Genomic DNA, 19487 nt, shown 5'->3' on the forward strand with positions numbered 1-19487 from the left:
CAGATTTCGGCCATTGTCACACACTACCATGCCTGGCTGGAGATTCGCTGGCACAAACCACACGTCGCTCTGCTGCTTGATGGCATTCCAGAGCTCCTGCGCTGTGTGGCTTCGATTCCCCAAAGAAATTAATTTTAATACGGCCTGTTGACGTTTGGCCACGACTGTGCTCATATTGGTCATCATAACAGGTAACCGTTCACGGGTCGATGTGGAGGTAGACCGTGACGGCTCCTGCAGCGCTGATTCAGAGGAATGAGGAGGAGTCAGTGTACAGACTGGATTCCTGCAATCCTTGGAGTTGGCAGAACACGTACAGCGCCACTCTCAAGATCTGTACCCGGCTCCACAATATTTACCCAATGGGCAGTGAGGGAAAGGTATCGTCCCTGTCCATTCTTACTGGTCCACGCATCGGTGGTCAGGTGGACCTTGCTACTGACGGCGTTTTTTTTAGCGCATGTTTAATTTTTCCCTCCACATGCTGTTGCAGGGCAGGGACAGCTTGCCTGCTGAAATAAAAGCGGCTGGGCACGTTGTATTGTGGGACTGCCAATGCCATAAAGTTACGGAAGGTGTCAGTCTCCACCAGCCTGAATGATAGCATTTCAAGGGCCAGTAGTTTAGCAATGCCAGCATTCAGAGCCTGTGCTCGGGGGTGGTTTGCTGAGTATGGGCGCCTTTTCTCCCATGCCTGTGCTAACAATGGCTGTAGACTGGCCTGGGAGTGTGAGGATGACTGGGAAAGTGGTGCTGTGGGTGGAATTACACTGTCTCTGTACAACAGTGCCAGAGGTTCTTCCATGGCGATCCAGTGAGGAAGCCAAACCAGCTGTGTGTGAGCTGGAGGAAGAGGCTACAACACGAGCTGAAGAGGTGGTAGGTGGCGCTGTAGGTTGGCCTAGGTCTTCAGTGTGTTTTTGTAACTCCACCATGTGCTTGGTCCGCACATGTTTCCACATATTTGTGGTATTGAGGTTGCTGACACTTTTCCCTCTTTTCACCTTCTGATTACACAGCTTGCATTTGACAAAGCAAATGTCATCTGCACTGTGTCAAAAAAGGACCAGGCACTGCAAGTCTTGGGAGCGCCCGCTTTGGGTTTTGGAAGAGCCATGCTCCTAATGGGTGCCGAAGTGGAGGCTACAGGCAACCAAGTCTGCCCCCTCCCTCTCCCTCCTTTTTGGGCCATTCGGGGAATCTCTTCCTCAGAGCTGCTCCCACCACCTTCCTGTCCCTCACGCCATGATGGGTCAAGGACCTCATCATCTACACCACCCTCTTCAAACAACTGCTTCTCCTGGGTAGTCTCGACAGCACAGTACGCACCAGAAAGTGGCACCTGAGTCTCATCATCAGATGCGTACTGAGGTGTGCTGCTGACCATAGGCACTGGCCCACCCGCCTCTTCAGATTCAGAGAGACAAAACGGTTGCGCATCACTGCATACTACCTCTTCTTCAAATTCTCGAATTCTGCTTGGCTGGCCCCCTCTTTCCAAGCCAAGAGATTCAGAGAACAGAAGTAGAGATGGCTCCTGTCCAGGGCTCTCTGACTGCCTGGGCAATTTGGCAGGTGGTGAAGAGACAGATGGGTGCTCTTCAGTGCTCAGGACCTGAGAGGATCTGGAACTAATTGAAGTCGATGCATTAGCCATCCATCCGACAACGGCTTCAATTTGGTCCTCCCGCAGCAGTGGGGTACTGCTAGATCCTACAAAGCTGCGCATAAAGGACTGTTCCCTGGTAAAAGTGGGGGATGCTGAGTCACTGGTGCACGCAGCAGGCACAGAATCCCCACGTCCTCTCCCTGCAGGCACAGAATCCTCACGTCCTCTCCCTGCAGAAACTCCACGCCCACGACCACATGCCTTACTCCCTGCCTTCTTCATCTTGGTAGACTGATAAAGATAGGCAGAAAAGTACTAAAGGCTTAGTGTGCTTATTCCTGAACAGCTGCTAACAGGTATAAGAAACACTAATTTTATAAAGTGTGGACTAGACTTTAATATGAGCTAATGTGGCCTACACAACTGTAAAGTGGAGTGTTTGGTGAACTTTGTTTTTTTTTTTGTCACAAAAAGACACTGGATGTGCCCAAAGATGTAATACCGATAGTACCACAAACTTTTGGTAGCTATTACAATGTAGGAAGGTAACCTACAATGCAATAGATGAGGCTACAAAAAATAGGCTAATACTAATCTGGCTGGGGCTGCAGGGCACAAGGCTGCAGAAAGGCTCCTCTAACTACTCCTATATAGTGCGTTTGGAACCAATGTAGCTGAATACGGATGGAACCACCACACTAATAGGAGAAATCAGGAAAAATTATGAATTGGCAAAAAAGGACAATGTATGAGGCAGTGACGCACGCTGAGCGCACTACAACCAGACGTGGCTGAAGCACACACTACAGGGTGAGCTGCACTCACACACAAAGAACTTGCAGACAGCGTTGAACAGCACAGAGAACTGTGCACTAGCGCTGCAAGGCACAGCGATTTATAAAGTAGCTTGGGTAAAGCAGAATAGACCAAATAGGTAGCTAAAACTGTCCCTCAGAACAACAGCGTCCTATCCCTAACTGAATTCACAGCAGAGTGAGCTCAAAATGGCGGCGGCTTTTATAGTGCATCATGACATCATTTCAGCAGTCAATCACAGCCATGCCATTAGTTAACATGCCTAACAGGATGTGCCCACACTTCTTAGGATCCTCATTAGCTGAATAAAATGAAAATGGCTCATTGCATTATGGGAACTTCCGATTCCGGTATACGATATTGTAAAAGTATCGGAATTCTGATACTGCGAATATCGGCCGATACCCGATATTTCAGTATCGGAATGCTCAACACTAGTTAGGACAATTCTCATATTGAAGGAAGAGGCATTGGCAGTAGCTTACTTCAACTATTTCGGGATTATGGGCAGATCCATCAAGCACTGCAGAACTCGCTGGCCAGTGAGTCCAAGGTGTAGTCTCCCAAGGTAGAATAAGGATTCCTGCTACATGTCAAAATTAATTAGCAGTCTGGCCACAACTCTAAAGAAGGCAATATTGCTGTTAATTACTCTAATCTCCAACATTCCAGTAGTAGCATGGTCACACACACACACACACACACACACACGCACACACGCGCAAACACATGGGGGTGTGTGTAAGTAAAGATCCGGTGAAGCTTTAGGCAATATTTAAAGAATCTCCATCTATACATGGTCACCATGTAAAGCGTTTTGTCATACAACAGAGTATATTTAGCTTACATAAACAATTATGGGGGAACTCTGCCAAGATCCCTAATGACACTGTCTAATCATTTCAGATGGCAGAGTTTCACCTTTTATCTTAACGCACCTCATAAAGAGAATTGCAAGTGGACCTTTTGAACTGTGTTCAACCTGCATGGAATTTGAAAGTGAGCTTTGGATCTTGGCGCATTTCTAGTCCAAAGATGGCACACTGGGATCGGAATCCAGTTCTTGCAGCTCTAATAAGTCTTCACCTGAACCCATGGATTCAAGGTCTTCACATTGAAAACTATTATCCCGGTGGCCCTAACTTCAGCATGGTAAGTTAGTGACATTCAAGCTTTGTCAGTTAATCCTCTGTTTACACAGATCCTAGAAGATAGGGTAGTTCCAGAACTACCCTATCTTTCCAAGATGGCTTCCAACTTCCATAGAAGTCAGGAGATTGTGCACTCTTCTTTCTTTGCTAATCTGGGGAATCCAAGGCAGAACAATAAGAAAGCAGATGTCCCCTTCAAGCAATATGTAAGGTTGCAATTCAATCTTCACCTTGCACCTTCTATAGACACTATAGGCTTGATCTGGGATATTTTGCTGTCCTTTCCTTTAGGAAAAGGGTTCTACAGGATGTGGTCCCATCCTAACTCTAAAGTTTCTCTGTAAATCTATCTTGTGGTGTTGTCATGGGTGATGGGAAAACACTAAATTACTTACCGGTAATGTGATTTTCCTGAGCCCGTGACAGCACCCTTATATTCCCTCCCGTCTCTGGTAAAAGCACATCACTTCATTTCCTTCATGGTGTTTGATTCACGTGGTATGTAGAAGGAAAAATCATGGGTTATATAACTATTAAGTAGTGTCCTCTCATGCTCTGTAAACAGCTGAGGTGGTGGAGAGGCGCTGCCCTCTTTATTCTGTAGGTTTCCTGTCCTTGAAGGGCGGATCCCCTCTCTCATGTGCTGTCATGGGCTCAGGAAAATCACCTTACCGGTAAGTAATTTAGTGTATTTCAGGCTGCGCATGTATGTGTTTTAAAGAGATTCAAAGACCCTTTTAAAAGTATTTGTAAGAAAGTGACCGAAGTATTCCAGTGGATAGGTGGTAATTTATGTAGATTAATCTGTCACCAGAATTTTTTTTTTTTTTTTTTTTCTACTACTTTGAGAGCAGCATAATGAAGGAAAAGGGACCCTAATTCCAATGATGTATCACAATTGCTGCAACCAGTAAACTATCAGAGTTCTTAGATGTAGCAGAACTCCAAACACTAACCCTGTTCGCACCAGGCTCTCTATGTAAATAGTCTATTGACCGTGAGCTGCTTATCATAGGACACTGAATGATTGCACTAGCAGGCGCATGAGCTCCAGGTCACTCAGATTAAAATCCTAGTTAAAAAAAAAAAAAAAAACAAAAAAACACATTCTAAGTAAACGGCACACATCTTGATAAGTGATACATTGATGAATTCTGTGTCTTAAGCCACGATCGCACATTCAGTATTTGTAAATCAAAATCAAGAGTGGTACACTCAGAGGAAAGAATAATAGAAACAAGTGCACCACTTCTGTATTTCTCCCTCCCTCCTTGTTTTGGCTTGCAAATGCTATTGTAAAATACGGAATGTGGGAACTTGTGGGCCTAAGCCTCTATCTCCTGCTGTCCTTTGGATTTCATGTGAATAACCTTCTGGCAGTATTCCTTTTAAGGGAAAGTTCTTGGCACTGGAGGCGCTTAATAGCTGATGCTGGGCCCAGTGTTGCATTCAAGATGCATTTTAATGTGTACTAAAAAAAAAAAAACCCCTTTTGACTTTTGTGACCGGTGTCTTTATCACTTCAAAGGCACTCGGGGTCATCCTGATTAGAAACTGTTTGGACACCACTAACTTTATACTCCGCTAGCCCCTACATCAGTGGGTATGCCTTTAGTGCTCATGAAAACTTTTCCTCATCCTGTGATTCATTATCATCTAACCGGCAAAAGCTAATTGGAACACATGGCGGCATCCCCCAATCTGCACGTTACTGACATCCAGATTTTTCCGGAACCAGAAATGTCCTTGTTGCAAATTGTGCCGCATAAGGATCACGCGTATCGGAGCCTGTGAAACAGCGGTACAGTTAGCTTTGTTCCCAAGCACCGTGTGCTGAACACTGCCCTCATTGTCCCCTGCTTGCGCTGTGATCAGCGTGAGCAAGGGACAATGATGAGAGTAGTATTCTGCTCCCACTGTGTCCTGGTGTAAGAATAAAATCAAATCCTTATCACCTGTCCAAAGATTCCCCCTGCTGAAACCCATCTGACCGCTCACGCAGGGGAGAATGACTCGCCACAGCGAGAGGTTTCCTGTTACTCACTTAGCTCAGCGTAGGTCCCGGGCCCACTCCCTGCAGCGAGTCCTGCTCCTCAGCATGAGCAGTCAGATGGGTTACAGTTGGGGACATCTTTGGGCAGAAGGATTTTATTTTTACACCAGGACACGGTGGGAGCAGACTACTCTCAACATTGTCCTTTGCTCACACTGATCACAGCGCAAGCAGGGGACAATGATGTGGGCAGCACCCAGCGCTAATTACCGCTGTGTCCCAGGCGCTGGTACTTGTCACACTGACACACAGATGTCATCCGTATGCCATCACTGTGCATATGTGCAGAATGTTTTGCAGCCTGTGCTGCGAAGGAAGGGGGGGCCGACATGTCAGCATGTTTTGCTCATGGAGACAGTGACATATGCACAGACCCATTCATGTGTGTGTCATTGTCTCCCGTATGTGTGAAAACGGACACCACACATACTCAAAACACTGTCTGAAAGGTGCCTTAGGACTCTTTGCAAATTGTCTCTTCAAAGAGGAAGAGTACTAGAACTCTAGTGCCACCTACAGGAAGTAGCAATCCTAAAAGTCAATAGTGAGCCTTACCACATGACTCAGGATGAAATGCTAATACCCGAAACTCAAATTGCAGACACTGTTTCGGGATACTGCCCCTCATTAGTGCAAAGTGTGAGTTCAGGTTTGGCTGGATGAGAGGCGTCAGACCAGTATCTAGGGGTAATATTTCTCCTTCTGGAGAGTGATATGTAAAGCACGTCAGATGGCTTTCACACGTCAGTATCTCAGGTACCAGTGGTGACCATTTCCACACGTACCGGAGACACTGACAAATGAATGGGTCTGTGCACATCTCAGTGTGACACGTACCGGCGCCTGTGAATCAGCGCTACAGTTAGCGCTGTTCCCAATCGCCGGTGCTGAACGCTGCCCTCATCATGCGATCAGCACCAGCAGGGGCATCAGCCGCCACTGGGAGAATGAGCAGTGTCCTGTCACTCACTGCACATACTGTAAAATACTTAAACTACTTAGTTCATTTTTATTTTATTTTTTTCTCTTTAAAGTACACTCTGCACCCCATCTTGACTGAAAGGAACAGAAATGTAGAAGTGTTTGCAAATTAAAAAAGAAACTGAATTATCACATGGTCAAAAGTATTCAGACACTCATATTTAAGTCACATGCTGAATCTTTTCTAACAAAACTGTCACTCTGCTCAGCTCACCCCACCCCCTCCCTGCTCAAACATGATGGCTTGCAGATTGACTTCATTTTATGGTGCAAGGTTCTATTTAACCCCTTAGCAACATATGATGTACAATTACATAATTTATCATGTCCCTGACTCCGATGTGGGCTTGCTCTGAGCCTGCATCTTGCCCCGCTCATGATGGCTGATTTAATCAGCTATCATGTACCATTAACAGCTGCAGGTGGAGCAGAGATCTACCTGTGGCTGTTAACCTGAGAAGTCTCGCAATGAATCTCTGACTGCACCACTTTAATATATGCTGGTGTGACGCCTTTTCTCGGAAGCCCTTTTCTTTACCCTGGGAGATGGGGGGACTCTGAGTCGGGTCCTGTGATGGAGAGATGGGGTGCAGCCGTGGCCCGGACCCGACCCGTGCTCAGTGCCGTCACAATTAAAAGGATGGTGTGGGCTTATCCGGGGTTGAGTGGCTGGTTACAACTACGCCACCTGTGGCACCTGGTGAATGCCACAAGCGCTGCTGCAGTCCGCTGAGGCCTGGTGTTAGGGCAGCCATTGTTACTACTCCCCACAGGCGGAGCAGGGCCTCAGGGCAGAGAGACGGGATGGAGGGGGTAGTAGTAGAGGAGAACGGGCGTCGTGCAGTGTAGCGCAGAATAAAGAGTCTGGAGGCCATAGGGGTGAACTTCCAAGGCTTTACTCACATTAGAGATGGCAGAAGGAAGACTACTCCCTGCTCCCCGCAGAGTTCTGCGGCCACCAGGGACGGGTGTCCGACAACCTCCGTGTAAGTCCAGCGTTCAATCAGGACCCCGCACCAGAGTGTTCCTTTACTACAGACTGTGTGTGTGGACCGGGTCTCCGCTCCTTCCGATACCCGATGGGATCCTCAGGGCCTACCGGGCTTTCCCAACCAGGACATGGAGTAGCAGTGTCGGGGGCCCGTACCCCTCTTGCAGCTGGACTCCCTCTGAATATATCAGGTGGTGAGGACAGGTGCCTTACGCTGCTCCGTCTGCATCCTCCCCCGGGATCCATTTGCTGTGGAGCTACACTCCTAAGCTCCGGGCCTTCTTGGTCGTGGTCCTTGACCGGGTTGAGACATTCCTTGTCTACAGCCTGACCCAAGGCCAAGGTTCGAGGGCTGTGTCCCCATCCGCTGCCGGTCCACACAGGATTCACGTTCAGGGAGGGAGATCACAGTACTTCACAGCTCCAAAGACAGTCAAAGAACCCAGAACCAAAATGGCTTTTTATCAAATAGGAAATTTAAAGTGTCACTAAAATGTGAGTCCTCCACCCTCACCCACTAACTGGTTCCCCTAATTCTTGGTTCCCCAGTCTCCCTGTAACCAGGGTGGTGGCACCTAGTGCATTCTAGCCCCTTCTGGTGGAGAAATGTGGTGTTGGATGTAAAGGTTGGGACCCAACCATCACACTGTTCTTACCTCAGAGGAGGAACACTACACTCCATTGAAGTGCAGCATCCCTGTAGCGGTCGAACCCTCAGGGGCGCCACACCGGCAAGGAGGCGTGCCATTCCAATCCCCCACTGGGGCTTCTGTGATGTGATCAGAGTGCCATTGGGTTTAAATGACAGCCAGGGGTCTGTTGGAGACCCCCATCCACCTGTGCCTGTCATTATGATCTTCCTGTGAAAGCCAGCAGGTGGCTGACTTTCATAGGAGATCGTGATTTACTGCTATGTATAGCACAAACAGACTATTGCATCTTCAAATCTCCTAAGGAGACTGCAATTTCAATGCACTTGGAATTGTTTGTTTTTTTTTTTTTTTTTTTTTTTTTTTTTTTTTCCCCCTGCTTACCAGTGCATCACATGGTAAAATGATAAAATTAATGTTATTCAAAAGTATATTCACAAGCACTCGTGACTATGGGGACAGAAAAATAAGTTATGGCTCTTGGAAGAAAGGGTGGGGGTGGGGTGGCCATGGCGTGAAAGGGTTAACACATCATGCGCTTGTACTATACGTGTGGATGGTTTGAAGTGATTGACACCACATTCAAGACCATTACCATTTTGACTTCTTAGAATTATAATGTAAAGAGGTTTGTTAGTCAGCACCTGCTTATGTTATTATAAATGATCTGGTACACAGCTACAGTACAGACCAAAAGTTTAAATGGGAAGGTGTGTCCAAACTTTTGGTCTGTACTGTACATAAACTACTTAAAATCTGGTGATCTTCTCTAATAATAAATGAATAACTGTCACTCTTGTGGTTCATTCTTTTTTACATTTGTTCTTCCCCCAGTATCCCAGCCTCTATAGTGATGACCCTGAAAATGGAAAACTTTTCAACTGCATTCAGCGGGCTCATCAAAACACGTAAGTAACTTTTTAATTATCCCATAATTTACCAGAGGGAGACATTCTTCGAAGATGGGGCCTGAGAGGAGCACATGTTTTAAAAACAGTGCCGGGTTACTACCTGTGCATGCACGGGGCCGGCTGCTTCCTGGGCAGAGTTGTTAAAAGTGCAGTAATAATAAAAACACCCCAGGCAGCCATGGCTTCCTCCCACACCTAACATAAAGGGAGCAGAAGGTGTGGGTCCCTGGGCAGGTGAAGGTGTGCAATGGAGAATCCAAGCGTACTTGGTGAAGGAGATGATCCGAAACCTGCTCCTGGTGCTGTATTACCAGGGCCTAGGATGGGGTGAGTGTTTTCTGCACACATACCTACTGATTGGTGTTATTGCCTATTTTAGGCTAGACCCAGGAAAGCAGTGACCAACACAAAGAATGTGACTTGTGCAGGGAAGCATTGGCAAAATTTTGCACTAAAAAACGTTACCATTCCTGTATAGATAAAACGGTGATGGAGGAACTGCTGTCAATATTTCAGGAACTGTAAACCTTAATCTAAGACTAGGTTATAAGCACATTAAAAAGGGAAATTCGGTACACCGTCTGAGATTAGCTCAGATGAGGAGGAATCGGGAGAATTAATTGACTGGCAGTTCAGAACTGTCATCGTCTGGTGGGGAATATGGCCAACCATGTTTTCCGGTGGAAGAAACAGCAGAAGTACTAAAAATCATCAGGTCCACTATGGGGGTAGAGACCCCTAAAGAGCGTAGATCTGTGCAAGATTCCATGTTTAGTAACCTAGAGGAGTGCAAACAGTTATTTCCGGTCCATAAAAATGTTCTTTCTTAGATTAAAAAAACAAAATGGTAAAAGCTGGTTAAAAAGGTGCAGTTCCTAATACTCTTAACCCCTTAAGGACGGAGCCAAATATGTCCTTAATGACCGGGACAAACTTGACAGTAGTCAGAATTGTAACTTTATGAGGTAATAACTCTGGAACTCTTCAACGGATCGCCCTGATTCTGAGGTTGTTTTTTTTAGTGACATATTGTACTTCATGATAGTGGTAAAATTTTCTTTGATATGACTTGCATTTACTTAAGAAGAAGGAAAAAAAAAAGTGGAAATTTAGCATACATTTTTCAATTTTCATGCCCTTAAATAAGAGCTATATCACACAACATAGTTAATAAATAACATTTCCCACATGTCTACTTTACATCAGCACAGTTTTGGAACCAAATTTTTTTTTAGGAAGTTATAAGGGTTAAAAGTTGACCATTTTTTCCAAGAAAATGTACAAAACTTTTTTATTTTTAGGGATCTCTTTTGAAGTGACTTTGAGGGGCCTTTATGACAGGAAATACCCAAAAGTGACACCATTCTAAAAGCTACACCCCCTCAAGGTGCTCAAAACCACATTCAAGAACTTTAACCCTTCAGGTGCTTCACAGGAACTGAAGCAACTTAGAAGGAAAAAAAAATGAACATTTAACTTTTTTTTCTCAATGTTTACTTCAGACAAAAAATTTTTATTTTCACAAGGGTAACGAGAGAAAATGGACCCTAAAATTTGTTGTGCAATTTCTCTTGAGCACGCAGATACACCCCGTATGTGGGGGAAAACCACTGTGTGTGTGTGTGTGTGTGTGTGTGTGTGTGTGTGTGTGTACGGCAGGGTTCGGAAGGGAAGGAGCACCATTTGAGTTTTTCCTTTTTTTTTAATGTAATATTTGCTTTAATAATTAGCGGACGTCATGTCGCGTTTTGGGAGCCCCTGACGTGCCTAAGCAGTGGAAACCCCCCCCCCCCCCCCCCCTACAAGTGACACCATTTTGGAAACTTGACCCCTCAGGGAACTTATCTAGATGTGTGGTGAGCACTCTGAACCCCCAGGTGCTTCATAGAAGTTTATAACCTAGAGCCGTGAAATTGAGAAATAAATTTTTACTTTTTCCTCACAAAAATGTACTTTTAGCCCCAAATTTTTTTTATTTTCACAAGAGTAACAGGAGAAAATGGACCCCAAAATCTGTTGTGCAAATGCTAGAGAGTACAGACATGCCCTATATGTAGGGGAAAACTATTGTTTGGGCGCAGGGATTGGAAAGGAATGAGTGACTTTTGGAACACAGATTTTGATGGAATGGTCTGCGGGTGTCATGTCGCGTTTAGAGTGCCTAAAGTGGAAAACCCCGACAAGTGACCCCATTTTTGGAAACTACACCCCCTCAAGGATTTTATCCAGGGGTATAGTGAGCATTTTGAACCCACAGGTACTACACAGAATTTAATAACATTAGGTCATCATACTGAGAATTTTTTTTTTTTTTTTTTTTTTCTCAAATGTAGTTTTAGCTTCAAATTTGTAACTTGCCATGGATAGTAGAAAAAAACAGACCCCTTAATTTGTTATGCTATTTCTCTCGAATGCGATGATGCCCCATATGTCATCAAAAATTACTGTTAGGCCACACATCAGGACTTATAAGGAAGGAGCATTATTTGGCTTTTGGAGCATAGATTTTGGTAGGATAGTTTTTTGGGTGAGGGGTGCCAGAACATCAGAAAAACCTCAGAAGTGACCCCCCCCCCCCCTATTGTATAAATTGCACATCTCAATGAATTGATCTACTGCTGCAGTGACTATGTAACATGCACACCATACTTTATTCTGGAGCACTTCAAATATGCCAGTTTAGTGCCCATACATTCTACTCCCATAAAGTGTAGTGCCCCCATATATTTCTCCTGGTGACACACGCCTCATAATTAAGTTCTCTCCCCGCTACAATAATGCCAAACATGTGGCCGCTTACTGCTGGTTAGGCACAGTGTAGCTCAGAAGGAGGGGGCATTTGGATTTGGGAGTGCAGAATTCACTGGATTTTATTTGAGGGGGCGGGAACAATGTCACTTTTCCAGAGTCTTTGTTTTACCAGTAATGTGGGACCCCCTATAGTCCCAGTGACAGGGGGCTGGTTTTGTGCAATAAATTAGGGGTTTATTCGTAACATTTTGGGGTACATAATTTTTTCTTGATTCCAGAATAAGACTGGATCCGCAGTCTACGCTGAGCACTTTTGTCTGAATAGCATTTTTGTGGGATTTACACGGAAACCCAGACGCAACACCCAACGGAACCACCCACCAAAGAGGGAGATGGAGACACTTTGGAGTCCGTTTGAAATCTGCTTCGGTGGTCTCCATCTTTTTGGGCGCACATGGATCTGTGGTCGTCCACACTTGTGCGCTAAAAAACAACAACCCTAAAATGATGGGACACCGCCAGAACAGAGACCAGTCCAAAGGGACTCCATTGGCCTCAAGTGAGTGGCTCAATCTGGGTTTTTTGTCTGAATTGCGTTTCCAGTGAATTTACACGGAAACTCCCAACGTGAGCACTCAGCGGAGAGTGCAGGATAAATGTGAGCTGAGCCTAAGGCTATGTGCCCACGATGCTGAATTTCTGCATCTCCCTGGCAGAAAAAAAAGCATGCAGATTGTGCATGCGTTTTTCCTGCCAAATACATGCTTACTTGAAGCGTTATTCACATGCGTTTACGCATGCGGATTGACAAGCGCTTTCCAGGCGATTTTTAGCATCACTTGGAAAGTGCTTGACAACTAGGTTCACACTATATAAATCCATGCAAACATGACCAAAAGAATGTTTAAAAAAAAAAAAAAAAAAAAAAAAAACCCTATGCTTGCCTTCCGATGGCCCAGGGTGTGTAGCTGCGCTCGTTCCTGGCTGCCGGGATATCGCGTGACACTGCACTGAAGGGCCTGCGGTCACATGACTGTGACGTCACCGAAGGTCCTTCAGTCCTGCCCGCAAGCACAGGGAAGGATACCGGGGGCCATCGGAAGGTGAATATAATCTTTATTTTTTTTTTATTTATTTTTTTTTTTTACAGTGGTACGCAGATCTGGAGGAGTCTCCTCTCCTCCAGACTTGGGTACCATCCGCACATTGAAACGCATATAATCCGTGAGTACAAATGTACTGACATGGATTATATGCGTCTCAATGCAAGTCAATGGCGGCGATTACGCTGCGCTTCCGCAAACTTAATGAACATGCTGCGGATTTTTGAGCACGGCATAAACGCTGCGGAAAAAAACGCAGCATGGGCATTGACAGTGCGGCTTGTCATTGGGGACCATGGGGGGCGGATTACCAAGCGTTTTTGAAGCGTTTACGCTGCGAAAATTCCGCAGCATAAACGCTTGAAAAACGCATAGTGGGCACACAGCCTTATTCCAATTATTTCTTCATTCTGCCTCCCAAAAAAAAGACAGCAGTACCAGAATAGTTCTTATTTTTATTTTTTCACGGTATAAGTGATAAGGCAGATTTATTATTCGGGTCGGTGTGATTACAGCGATACCAGATTTATATGGTGTGGTTTTTTTTTTTAGGTTTTGCTGCCATCACAGTAAAAAAAATTTATAGAAATTTAGCTACAACTTTTTTTTTGGGGGGGGGGCATATAGTAATCACTTTTTATTCAGATTTTCAGACACAGAATGAACAAAAAACAGCAATTCAGTTATTGTTTCTATTTTATGTTCCGTTCACCATGCGGTAAAAGTGAGATTGATCTTGTTTGTCGGGTCTGTACAATTACAGCGATACCAGACTGTGTATTACACAGGGTTTGGCCATTTATATGGATACACCTAAATAAAATGGGAATGGTTGGTGATAATGGGAGAGGGGAAACTTTTCCAGATGGGTTGAGACCATGGCGGCCATTTTGGATTCAACTTTATTTTTTTCAATGGGAAGAGGGTCATGTGACACATCATACTTATTGAGAATTTCATAAGAAAAACAATGGTGTGCTTGGTTTTAACGTAGCTTTCTTTCAAGAGTTATTTACAAGTTTATGACCACTTATAAAATGTGTTCAAAGTGCTGCCCATTGTGTTGGATTGTCAATGCAACCCTCTTCTCCCACTCTTGACACACTGATGGCAACACCGCAGAAGAAATGCTAGCACAGGCTTCCAGTATCCGTTATTTCAGATGCTGCACATCTCGTATCTTCAAAGTAAAGACAATTGCCTTCAGATGACCCAGAAAGATAAAAGCCTAAGGGGATCAGATCGGGAGACCTTGGTGGCCATGAAATTGCTACATGATGATGTGTTGCCGGCATGGATTTATGACTTGGTCACAATATAATGGTTTAAAAAAAAAAAAAAATTATACTCGCTCACCTTCTGTTGGCCCCCGGTCTCCTGTGCGGTGCGTCCTGGCTCGCGATGGTGTAAAAGGACCTTCCATGACTTCATTTAGTCATGTGACAGGTCACACGACCGTTGAGTATAATTTTTTTTTTTTAAACAGGTACTATGGTACCCGGGTCTGGATGAGTCTCCTAGTCGCCAGACCCGGGTACCATCCGCACATTGAATCTCTTAATATCCGCAAGTGCATATGTAGTCATGCGGATATTATGAGATTCAATGACCGCAATTACGCCGCGTATCAGCAAAAATAATGGACATGCTGCAGATTTTTCCCGCAGCGGAAATTTCTGCAGCATGTGCACAGCACATGCGGATTATCATTGGGGACCATGGGGCAGATATTACCAAGCGTTTAAGTGTTTTTGCTGCGGAAATTCCGCAGCAAAAATGCTTAACCGTATAGTGGGCACGCTGCCTTGTGCACTGAAGATGGCACATTCCCTGAGTTTTTCCAAGAAGATGGTGTACCACCACATTATGGGTGTCAGGTCCGAGCATATTGCTCAAAAAAATAAAGGGAACACTTTAACAACACAATGTGACTCCAAGCCAATAACACTACCTGTCCAGTTATGAAGCAACACTGATTGTGAATCAATTTCTCCTGCTGTTGTGCAAATGGAACAGACAACGGGTAGAAATGATAGGCAATTAGCAAGATACCCCCTATAAAGGAGTGGTTCTGCAGGTGGTGACCACAGACCATTTCTCTGTTCTCATCCTTTTTGGCTGTTTTGTTACCTTTTCATTTTGCCATTGCTCTCACCCCTAGAGGTACAGTAGCATGAGGCGGTGTCTACAGTACAACCCACAGAAGTTGCTCCGGTAGTGAGGTTCATCCAGGATGGCACATCAGCACGAGCTGTGGCAAGAAGGGTAGCGGTGTCTGTCAGCTGAGTGTCCAGAGAACCAGAGAATGGGGCAAATAGCAGGAGATGTGGAGGGAGCCATAGGAGGGCAACAACCCAGCAGCAGGACCATTATCTCTTCCTTTGTGCAAGGAGGAACAGGAGGAGCACTGCCAGAGCCCTGCAAAATGACCTCCAGCAGGCCACAAATGTGCATGTCTTCACAAACTGTTAGAAACCGACTCCATGAGGGTGTTATGAGGGCCAGACGTCCACAGATGGGGGTTGTGCTCACAGCCCAACACTGTGCAGGACGCTTGGCATCTGCCACAGAACACCAGGATTGACAAAGTCTCCACTGGCGCCCTGTGCTGTTCACAGATGAAAGCAGGTTCACACTGAGCTCATGTGACAGTCTGGAGACGCCGTGGAGAGCGATCTGCTGCCTGCAACATCCTTCAGTATGACAGGTTTGGCAGTGGGTCAGTAATGGTGTGGGGTGGCATTTCTTTGGAGGGCCGCAGAGCCCTCCATGTGCTCGCCAGAGGTAGCCTGACTGCCATTAGGTACCGAGAGGAGATCCTCAGACCCCTTGAGACCATATGCTGGTGCGTTTGGCCCTGGGTTCCTCCTAATGCAAGACAATGCCAGACCTCATGTGGCTGGAGAGTCAGCAGTTCCTGTAAGATGAAGGCATTGAAGCTATGGACTGGCCCGTCCGTTCTCCAGACCTGAATCCGATTGAGCACATCTGGGACATCATGTCTCGCTCCATCCACCAACATCACGTTGCACCACAGACTGTCCAGGAGTTGGCGGATGCTTTAGTCCAGGTCTGGTCGGAGATCCCACAGGAGACCATCTGTAACTTCATCAGCAGCATGCCCAGGCGTTGTAGGGAGGTCATACAGGCACGTGGAGGCCACACGCAATACTGAGCCTCATTTTGACTTGTTTTAAGGACATTACATCAAAGTTGGATCAGCCTGTAGTGGGTTTTTCCACTTTAATTTTGAGGGTGACTCCAAATCCAGGCCTGCATTGGTTAATTAATAAATTTGATTTCCATTGACTATTTTTGTGTGATTTTATAATTATTTATATTAGAATATAAATTTTTTTTTTACATACGACTTTTTGATCAGCCTTTTGTGAGTCAGTATGATAGTGTAATTTTGGGCGTTTTTATTTTTACAGCATTCGCCAAATGGCCTAAACGTGGCAGTTTTATAGAGCGGGTTGTTCCGGATGCGGTGATACCAATTGTGTACGTTTTTTTTCGCTTTATCAGAAATGCAGTGAAAGTTTAGTGATGTGTTCAGTTCTTATGTGGGGTTTTTTTTTGTTTTTTTTTACCAAGTCCCACTGTGGAAAAAAGTTTTTATTTTGATTGCTGGTCTCATACTCTGCAGTACTCGTGTACTGCAGTGTATGAGACCTGTCAGTGAGTCACTGACTCTGCCTGTGAGATCCAGCTTATTGGTGCATCTCACAGGCCACCGTACCCTAGGATCATCACATGATCTCAGGGTACCATGGTAACTATCGGGACTTGCGATTCTCATCGCGAGGGTCCGTGGCTACTAAGGGGGTCTTTGAGACCCCCTGGTAAGCACTTGCATACCACTGTCACGATTGACAGCGGTACTTAAGAGGTTAATCTGCCCCGATTGGCATCGAGACCAGCTGGGGCCAATACTGCAGAGTGTCAACTGTCACACATAGCTGACACCCACAGGAATCGCGGCCGGGCAGCGCTATTCTCTTATTCCACAGCGACGCATTTTCACGGTGATGTGGAAGAAGTACCCTTAAAGAGTGGTGGTGGGACTAGTAGTAGTAAACCATGGATACAGGTTCTTGGGAGTCAGTGTACAGTTAGCGCTGTTCCCAAGCGCCAGGTGCTGAATGCTGTCCTTATCATAGTCCCTTGCTGGAGCTGCAATCAGCACCAGCAGGGACATTGGTGAGAGTAGTGTTTGCTCTCGCAGTGTTCACCTGTAAAAATAAGAATAACACTGCGGTCAATTGTTAGACAAACAGGTATTAGTCAGAGTGCCGGAGCTAGAGAAGGTTTTTATCAGCAATTTATTTCTAATTAAAAAAACAGACTATTTCTACAGAACCATAATAAATCTAAAATCCATGTGTTAGAAAAGAGACTAAGACCGACAGTGAAGCTTCTGTACCCCTTCTGTTCCATGGCAGTAATAGACTTTAATACGCGCCTTTTTTTTTTTTTCACATCCCAATCCACCAAAAAATGTCTCAGGGTGGCAGGGGTAGCACTGCTGCAGCAAGGCATGTTCTCTGAAAGCCGGAGGAGTGTCAGCTCCAGTAAGGGGGGAAATAGGAGAGCAGGGCAGGCCAGGCAGGTGCTGGTAGTGGGGGACTCAATTATTAGGGGAACAGATAGGGCAATCTGTCACAAAGACGGGGATCGTCGAACAGTGTGCTGACTACCTGGCACTCGAGTCCAGCACATCGCTGATCGGGTTGACAGATTACTGGGAGGGGCTTGTACTGCCTGTGCCACGCCAGAGAGGCAACGGGAGATTAGGGAGATAAATAAGTGGCTCGGGAATTGGTGTAGGAAGGAGGGGTTTGGGTTCCTGGATAACTGGGCCGACTTCTCAATTGGCTACAGGTTCTACACTAGGGATGGGCTGCACCTCAATGGGGAGGGTGCAGCTTTTCTGGGGGAGAAAATGGCTAGAAGGTTGAAGGAGTGTTTTTAAACTAGGGATTGGGGGAGGGGGGGTATTAGGGCAGATAGTGACCTGGGTACAAATAAAGAAATAGGGGGTGGGGTTAGAACAGTCAATATAGTAATAAGGAATAGAGGTACAGAGAGATACATAAAATGCATGTACACAAATGCTAGAAGCCTCACCAACAAAATGGAGGAATTTAGAATTAATTTTGTTGGAATTTAATTATGACATGGTGGGGATATCTGAAACATGGCTGGACGAGAGCCATGACTGGGCAGTTAATTTACAGGGATATAGTCTGTTCAGAAATGACCATACTAACAAGCGAGGGGGGGGGGGGGTGTTTATGTAAAATCATCCTTAAAACCCATCTTGTGGGAGAATATATGTGAATCTAATGAAAATGTAGAGTCCCTGTGGGTGGAGATAAGGGGAGGGGGAAAAAATAATAAATTACTGATAGGGGTTTGTTATAAGTCTCCAAAAGTAATGGAAGCAGTAGAGAATATCTTCATGAAGCAGCGACTCCAGGAGAAGTCATTATTATGGGGGACTTCAACTACCCTGAAATTGGGGAACAGGAACTTGTAGTTCAAGCAAAGGTAATAGGTTTTTGACAACTGAGAGACTATTACCTTTCACAACTGGTTCAGGACCCAACAATAAGAGGGGCACTGCTAGACCTAATATTAACCAACAGGCCCGACCGCATATCAAATATACGAGTTGGGGGTCACTTGGGTAATAGTGATCACAAAATAATAAGCTTTCATGTATCATATCCTTTAATAAGATGTGTAGTAGAGGGGTTACAAGGACACTAAACTTCAGGAAGGCAAGTTTCCAACAGTTGAGAGATGATCTTAGTGCAATAAACTGGTACGATATCCTGAGACCTAAAACTACACAAAGCAAATGGGAGACATTTTATTAGCATTCTGAATAGGATCTGTGCACAATATATACCCTATGGGAATAAACATGCTAGAAATAGGAGGAAACCACTATGGCTGAATAGAGCTGTAAGGGGCGCAATAAGTGATGAAAAAGCATTTAGAGAACTAAAGCAAGAAGGTAGTGATGAGGCCTTAAATGCAGAAAATTTAAATAAATTCTGTAAAAACCAAATCAAGGCAGCAAAGATTGAGACAGACTCCTTGCCAGATAACGTAAAAAAATAATCCCAAAATATTCTTTAACTACATAAATGGTAAGAAACTAAAAAATGATAGTGTTGGCACCCTTAAAAATAGTATGGGTGAAATGGAGGATGAGGAAAAAGCCAATATGCTAAGTGGTGGTTTTTTTTTTTTTTCAACAGTATTTACACAATCGCATGACAGAAAACATGATCAGTAATAACAAAAATTCTCCATTAAATGTCACTTGCTTAACCCAGCAGGAAGTACGGTGGAGTCTAAAAATCATTTAAAGTTGACAAATCCCCGGGCCCTGATGGGATACACCCGCGAGTACTGCAGGAATTAAGTAAACTAATAGATAGACCATGATTTGTAATC

At 45.1% G+C, this 19487-nt stretch overlaps 1 protein-coding gene across 1 annotated transcript in view; it reads left to right on the forward strand.

The window, feature by feature from the left end:
- The window catches only part of MGST3 (microsomal glutathione S-transferase 3), a 56900-nt gene that overhangs the window by 17020 nt on the left and 20393 nt on the right, over positions 1-19487 (forward strand). Inside the window, exon 3 of the mRNA XM_073643029.1 lies at positions 9086-9159. Within this exon, the coding sequence (XP_073499130.1) occupies positions 9086-9159 (74 nt within the window). The remainder of the gene's footprint in view (positions 1-9085; positions 9160-19487) is intronic.

The sequence above is a fragment of the Phyllobates terribilis genome, unplaced genomic scaffold (assembly GCF_046119375.1).
Source record: "Phyllobates terribilis strain yellow unplaced genomic scaffold, ASM4611937v1 Scaffold_8__6_contigs__length_399053987, whole genome shotgun sequence".
NCBI classification, from domain to species: Eukaryota; Metazoa; Chordata; class Amphibia; order Anura; family Dendrobatidae; genus Phyllobates; species Phyllobates terribilis.